At 34.3% G+C, this 7,520-nt stretch overlaps 1 protein-coding gene across 1 annotated transcript in view; it reads left to right on the top strand.

The window, feature by feature from the left end:
* The window catches only part of Brwd3 (bromodomain and WD repeat domain containing 3), a 157,435-nt gene that overhangs the window by 110,660 nt on the left and 39,255 nt on the right, over positions 1-7,520 (top strand). Inside the window, exons 21-24 of the mRNA XM_004638809.2 lie at positions 384-533; positions 2,064-2,140; positions 4,486-4,654; positions 6,265-6,378. Of these exons, the coding sequence (XP_004638866.1) occupies positions 384-533; positions 2,064-2,140; positions 4,486-4,654; positions 6,265-6,378 (510 nt within the window). The remainder of the gene's footprint in view (positions 1-383; positions 534-2,063; positions 2,141-4,485; positions 4,655-6,264; positions 6,379-7,520) is intronic.

The following is a 7,520-nucleotide window of genomic DNA, read 5'->3' as shown; positions in this document are numbered from 1 at the left end:
GTCCCCTTTCTCCCCTCCCCTCCCCTCCCCTCGCCTCTCCTCTCCTGGCAGAACCAGGGATTGAACTCAGGCTCTTGCGCTTGCCAAGCAAACACTTATTCTACTGAGCTATCTCCCCAGCCCCTGTATAGGTAAATTATAATTAGGCAAAATCTTGCAACCCAGACATTCAGCACATAATTTAATCACAAAGCTTTCAAATTAGGAAAATCATAAATATTAGTACAAAGAGGTTTTTGTATGTGTTTCAGTTAGACGTTGGTGCTCTTTTTAACAGTATATCTTCATTGTCTCTTTCAGTTGAATTTATGTATGTTCAGGTTTCGTGTATTTATTGACCTTTTCATTAATTTTCTAAAATGTATTTTCTTCCTCTTTAACAGAATGATTATCAGCCTAGCTGTGGGAGGTCTTTACGAAGGACACAACGCAAACGCCAGCATACTTATCAAACACGATCCAACATGGAACATAATTCACAAGCAACCTGTCAAAATTCTGGTGTACAGGATGATTTGGAAAGCTCCTCAGAGGTTAGAAGATATCTACTGTTACTTATACAATGCTGTTGTTTTTTGTTTTCTAGCATATATCATCCATTTGGCTTTATAGTAAAGGCCTGTTTAATGGACATCTATTTTAGGAATTTACCTGTAAGAGGTTCATTATTAAGACAAGAGACTAATATGGGCATGATCGTAAATTCTTTTAGGTATCTTTTCTTTCTTTCTTTTTTTTTTTTTTTGGCAGAACCAGGGATTGAACTCAGGGCCTTGTGCTTGCCAGGCAAACACTTATTCTACTGAGCCAACTCCCTAGCCTTTAGGTATCTAAGGGCTGATTTGTACCTAATATTTTATTTTGGTGAGGGTGAGACACATGTCAGCAAATGTTTAGCCTTTGAACAATGAGAAGAGACAGGAAATCTTAGGTATGAAAAGAATTGAAATACAAAAAGTGGTAACAAGTTAAACAGTTCCACAACCAGCTGTCTGTGTAATCAGCATAATCCGTACATTTTCTGTTGTTATTGATGTATTACTTGGCTTTCTGTTGCTGGGACAATATACCGGGCACATACAACTTTACAATTGAAATGGTTTATGTTTGCTCACAGTTTCAGAGGTTTTACTCCATGGTAAGCTGGCTAGAAGGCAGAAGTATCATGGTGGAAGGGCATGGGTAGGAGAAAGCTGCTAGCCTCATAGCAGACAGAAAACAGAGCAATCAAGGAAGAGTCAGAGAGGAAGAGATCAGAGACTAGATATGCCCTTCAAAGGCATGCCCCCAGTGATCAACTTCCTCCAACTGGCCGCACCTTCTAGCAGTTCATTCATTTTACTTTATTTTGTTTTTTGGCGGAACCAGGGATTGAACGCAGGCCCTTGCACTTGCCAGGGTAGCGCTTATTCCACTGAGCCATCTCCCCGGCCCCTAGCAGTTCATTTAGCTACAAGCTCATCAGTGAATTAATCCACTGATGAGGTTGGTGCCTTCATTATCTACTCATCTTCCAAAAGCCCCACTTTATTATTTGTCTGTTTACTTTTTGAGACAGGGTCACTATATGTGGTGCAGGCTGGCCTTGAACTCATGGCAGTCCTGGCTTAGCCTCCTGAGTGCTGGGATTATAGGCATGGATGGCCACGCCCAACATAAAAGCCCCACTTCTGGATGCATGAGCCTCTGGGGGGACATTACCAATCCAAACTATAACAGTTGACTTCCCCCATTATAAATCACATATAGTATTTTTTAAATTAATTTTTAGTATTTCAGAACATTGTACTGTGTTTGGGCTTAAGAAGTCTTTCAGGTTTTGGAGTAATCAAAATTTGTGTTAATCATCAAGATAGTATGTGCCAAAAATTTTATATACCTGCCATGTTTACTTGTGAGTTCCAGGTACATGCAGGAAGATAATTATATATGCTGTTATATTGTAACTAGATTTTTTTGTGTGGCAGGGGATGAAAAGTGTTAACAGAATAGATAATGGGTTTATAAACAAATACCATACTAGATAATAATAGCCATATGCTTCAATTGCTTTTTTTTTAAAGGAAGATGAAACTGTTGGCACAAGTGATGCTTCTGTAGAGGATCCTGTTATTGAATGGCAAAGTGAAAGTTCTTCCAGGTAATTTTAATGGATTTGGTTTGGTCAAAATCATTCTACAATTTTTAATCTGAAATTATATTTTTGTAGAAATTTAATAAAACTGTAGTAAAATAGTATTTATTTAGACATGGTAGCACACACCTATAATCCTAGCTACTGGGATGCTGAAGTAGGAAGATCTCAAGTTGAAGACAGCTGGGGCAGCTTAGCAAAACTCTTGTTTAAAAATAAAAATTATATCACTCAGTAGGCATGTCCTTGGCTAGCATAAATCAGGCCAATGGGTTTACTTCCTAGTTCTACAAAATACATTGTATCCTATGTTTCAAAGAGCACTGGGTTGGAAGCATAGAGACTTGACATTTTATCATGGCATTGCCAATGTCCTCTTGATGGCACTGTGTGCTTTTCCATGAGATTCTACAACTTGGCATGTGTAAATTATATAGTTTAAAATATTAGTGTAAAATTTTCTTAATAGGAGAAAAATATAGATATTGAATTTTGTTTGTTAATTACATGACTAATGAAATGCTTCTTGCTTCTATAACAAGATTTGTTACTTTTATTATTATTTTGGGGGGAGAGTACTGGGAATCAAATTCAGTATGTCACACCTGCCATGCAGGTGCTGTGCCACTCCTTTAGAAATAAATATATATTTCAGTTTTAAAGCAACCCTGTTTCACTACTTCAGAAATGCAGACCACATTACTTTAAAGAAGCTTTTGTGATTTAGACAAGTATTTTATTTTTTTGTTTTTTCTGTTTTGAGTAGTATTTATTTCTTGAGAGTGACTAGCAAAGAGATTGTCATCCTTGGAAACTGGGGAGGGCTTATCCAAGATATTTATTACCAGTTTCATTTATTTGGTTTGTTGTTTGTTCAGAATAACTTTAATGTTCCAGAAGAGAAACATGCAGGGCAGGCAACAGCTTATTCATCAAAAGCTTTAACTTTTGATGAATTTGGGGAACCAAGTATTAAATGTAACTATTTTTTTTCAAAGCAAATTGGTAGGACAGATTCAATAATTAACACATTGCATACATTTTTCCTAGTGGTGTATTGCTGTACAAGATGCAGACGTGATATCCTATTTACAAACATCATTAGAACAAATCCCTCTATTCATTAAGAGAATGTAACTATATATCTATCCTAACCACTTTGAATACACACATACAAAATGGACATTCATCTGTATCCCTTTTTTTTGTTAAGTTCCATCATTTAAATATTATAGGTGCGTAAACTCAGCAAAATATTCTAGAAGAGTCCAGTAGCACATAATAGTATTGGGTCTTCCACTTGACTGGCAATGTCAGAAATTGTTGACCTGAGTCCCCTACAGCAGCTCGACATAACAGCATGGCTTTACTTCTTAGATTTTGTTTTTATACTTTTCTGCTGGATGGTTAAGACCAAGGTAAAATAGGACCTATGCAACAAGAGTTGTAGCTTTGGGGTCTGATAAGGTTAGTGAAATCCCCTTAGGATTTATCCTGAGATCCTGTACCTCAGATTGTAGAATCTTTGTCAGTGTCAGCCATGTGGATGAGTCACGGCCATTGCTTAGCCCATGTGCTCTCTGTGAAGCCTGAGAGAATGTTTTCTCTCCATGTGACTCTCCTTAGGAACACTCTACATCATTGATCACTTTCCTCTTTGTCCCCATAATCTCCTTGATCAGAAAATTTGGGACACTACTGAGTTACATGGTGTTACAGTACAAGTTCTCATATGTCCTGTGTCTTAATTGATCTTGGAAGGCTAGGGCCAAAATGTTGGCTTTCCTTGTAGCCCTCCTTTTTCTCTAATTTTGGTCTGCAAACTTAGGTTGTTAGCCATCGAAAAGTCAAGCTTATTGTTATTACCATACAACTTAGGCTGTTAAGCTTAACCTTACTATCTGTCTGAATATCAAACATCTTAGGCATAACATGGAGCAGGTATTTTTCATCAAGTATTGATATTTTGAACTTTAAGTCCCTACAGAATATGATGAACAAACATTTAAAAATTAGACTCCTGTTACAGGGGTCCGGGGTTTTGTTCAGTGGTACAGCACCTGCATGACAGGTGTGACATCCTGAATTTGATTCCCAGTACCCTTCCCCAAAAATAATAATAAAAATTAAAAATCCTGTTGTAGAAGCAAGAAGCAATTCATTACAGTCACGTAATTAACAAACAAAATTCAGTGTCTATATTTGCCTTGTATTAACAATCAAAATTCTGTATTACTCTTTTGAGCTGTATAATTTATAATGATATTTGATAACAAATTGATCATTTTAAATTATCAGGTAAAATTATGCCCTCCTGTACTTAGACATTCACCATTTTGCTTTATTTTCAGTGATTCATCAAGTGACTATTCTGATTGGACAGCAGATGCTGGAATAAATTTGCAGCCTCCAAAAAGACAGACCAGACAGGCAACTCGGAAAATATGCAGCAGCTCTGAGGATGAGAATTTGAAATCACCAGATGAAAGGCAGAAGAAACCTAAGCAAACTAGGAAGAAGGTTTGTAAATGTATAGATTGCTTTAGGTTTGCTTTTTTTGTTTGCTTCCATTTGCCATTAATACTTGAGGATGTGTCAGTAACTGTGGACTTCTCTCTGAGAATAGCATTCTACTTGAGAAATCAAAGGAGTTGAAATCAATTTTAGATATAAAAAACATTTGAAATTTTGTCTCATTAAAGTTGAGGCTAGCATGACTTTTTATTTTATTGAATTTCAACATATTGACAATTATTTTTTAAAATGTAGGAAAGTTATAAAGTACGTATCCCCAATAAAGAAGAAGTATTAATTCTTGTCCTGTTACTAATTGTAATTATAATTTTTAATTATTTTTATTTGGAGAATTGAAAAGTATAATAAATTGTATAGGGCTTTTTTTTGCCATTCTTTTGTGCTTTTAGTTCATCTTGTTAATGATCTTTGTTCTTCATTGTAATTTCATTTAGCTAACAAAGATTTCATCCTCATAATTCTCTTAATTCAAAAGATTATCTATAAATTCTGTATCCTATTACTTGGCATAATTATGTTCTTAATGTCACTTTGAGTAACTTTTATTTTGTTGCTAGCACTGAGTTCGTGTAGTATTCTAGCCACATAAACAATAAAAGTTGTGACTTTGACAATGGCCTTATAGTATCTTGTTAAAGTTATGGTTTTTGTATTATATTGTCTCACTAGTATAAAAACTTGATAGAATAAATGAAATCTGAAAGCTACAGTAGATACTGTTAAAGGGAAATTTTTTTTTTTGGCGGTATTCCGGATTGAACTCAGGACCTTGTGCTTGCCAGGCAAGCCCTTATTCTACTGAGCTAGCTCCCCTGCCAAGAAATTGTTAAAAGGGAAGGAAAAACTGGGATGAGAGAAAGGAAGAAAAGGATGAAGAAATATACATGTATATATGCAGAATACCATGAATAACTGTACTGCTGATTTCTGGTGGTCTTTTGAAAGGAACCGCTAGTCCTTAACATTTTTTCTCCTTTTTAATTTTTTAAAACTTTTTAAAACCAATTTTACATGGTTGTATCTGGTAATCTGTACAACTAAGTTGAAGACAACAATATTCAATATAACTATTGTTGAATTCCTGTTATTTTGTTTAGTAAATTCTGCTTGTTTCTAATTTTTTTACTACATTTTATTCTTTTTAAAAATTAAAAAAATAAAGGAAAAAATTATGGTTGTTCTGTGGTGTCTCATGTCAGGTTTTGGCTGAAGTTGTACAATTTGATTTTTTGTTTTTGTTGTTGGTAGAAACAAGAGAATGAACCCAGAGCTTTTGCTCTGAGCTATGTTTTCAGCCCTTGAGAAAAATTTCTAGACAGGTCTCACCAATTTTCCCAGGCTGGGTCTCACCTGTGACCTCCTGCCTCAGCCTCCTTAGCTGGGATCCAGCTCAGGAAGAGGGAGTGTCACCACAGGAATCTTCACAATAAAAATTTTTCACTTGAGAAAAAAAAGTAGGTATTATTGTTTAAAGAAAATGTTTAAAATTGTAGACTTAAGGTTTTCATACAACCTGATATTTTTAACATTCCTGATCTGTTTTTAATACTGTTACTCATATATTTATGTGTATATATATATAATTTTTATTTTAGAAAGGAGGACTAGTTTCTATGGCAGGTGAGCCCAATGAAGAATGGTTTGCCCCTCAGTGGATTTTGGACACTATACCACGTCGCTCTCCATTTGTCCCACAGATGGGAGATGAGGTAATTGAAATCTTTTTCTCTTATAGCTCCAAGAGCTCCTTGTATCACTCTCATAGTCTTCATAGATTTGAATTGTTAATTTCATAATAACAATATATATTGTCTGAGGTATTGTATCCTATTATATATTTCTTAAATAATGACTGAATTAATCTTTCAGTACTTCGTAGGGCCCTTCATAGTGTCTTCAGTATAACAGGTGCTCAGTAAACATTGAGAGACATTGAATAGCTTGTGAAGTTGCAAAAATAATTGTCTTGATTTTTTTTTAAATCTGGGGCCATTTGAGAGATATTTTAAGTCCTGATTCAAGTCCTAACATTGCTTTAAAAAAATACTCTATCTGATAGAAAATGTACAAAAGTATAATTATCTTTCTATGAATTGAATATTATTTTGCAATAATGCTTTCCTATTGAGTCTATGAATGTCTATATTTATAATCAGTCAAAAATTAAAATTCTACATAATAAAAATCTTTTTATTTTCTTATTGAAATTACAACATTGGAAAATTGTATTTCTAGTTGGTTTATATAGCCTCATACAGTTAGTAGTCCTCAATTTTTGATGGATCAAATGTTTGCTCATAGGTTTTAATTTAGACTAATAGTAGAAATATAACATTGTCATGACAGTTAAAAACAGTGAAATATTGCAACAGTTTTTTCAATCTTGGGACCAAGAAATATTGCACCAAATTTTTGTAGTTAGCTGTTTTTCAGAGCTTATACTAGTGTTAGCTAGTGTGAATAAGTTATTACTTGCTGTGTATTTTAGATTTTAATATATTTCTTTATATAAGGTATTTTATAAATAGACTTTTGAATGAATTTACAATTATGTCAATAAAAACACTGATTAGTGCTTTATTATATAACTTAAGACAATTAAAATATTTTTAATTATCCCAAATCATAATTTCTTTTTTTGTTTTATTTTTTTGAGATATAAAAGGAGTTAAGTTGAATTAATTTTAGACTGTGCTACCCAAGGTCCTGTATAACTCCCAAGATCTGATGGGATTCCTCTCTTGTTTGTTTTCTCCTAGTACATGTGGTTGAATGTAAGGCTTTTTCACCTAGCTACCTCCCCAACACTTTTTATTAGCTAGATAAGGTAGATAGATAGGTTGATAGAAGA

Source organism: Octodon degus, unplaced genomic scaffold (genome assembly GCF_000260255.1).
Source record: "Octodon degus isolate 3935 unplaced genomic scaffold, OctDeg1.0 scaffold00103, whole genome shotgun sequence".
Taxonomy (NCBI): Eukaryota; Metazoa; Chordata; class Mammalia; order Rodentia; family Octodontidae; genus Octodon; species Octodon degus.
The sequence above is the reverse complement of the archived record's forward strand: the minus strand, read 5'-3'. Positions and strand labels throughout refer to the sequence as shown.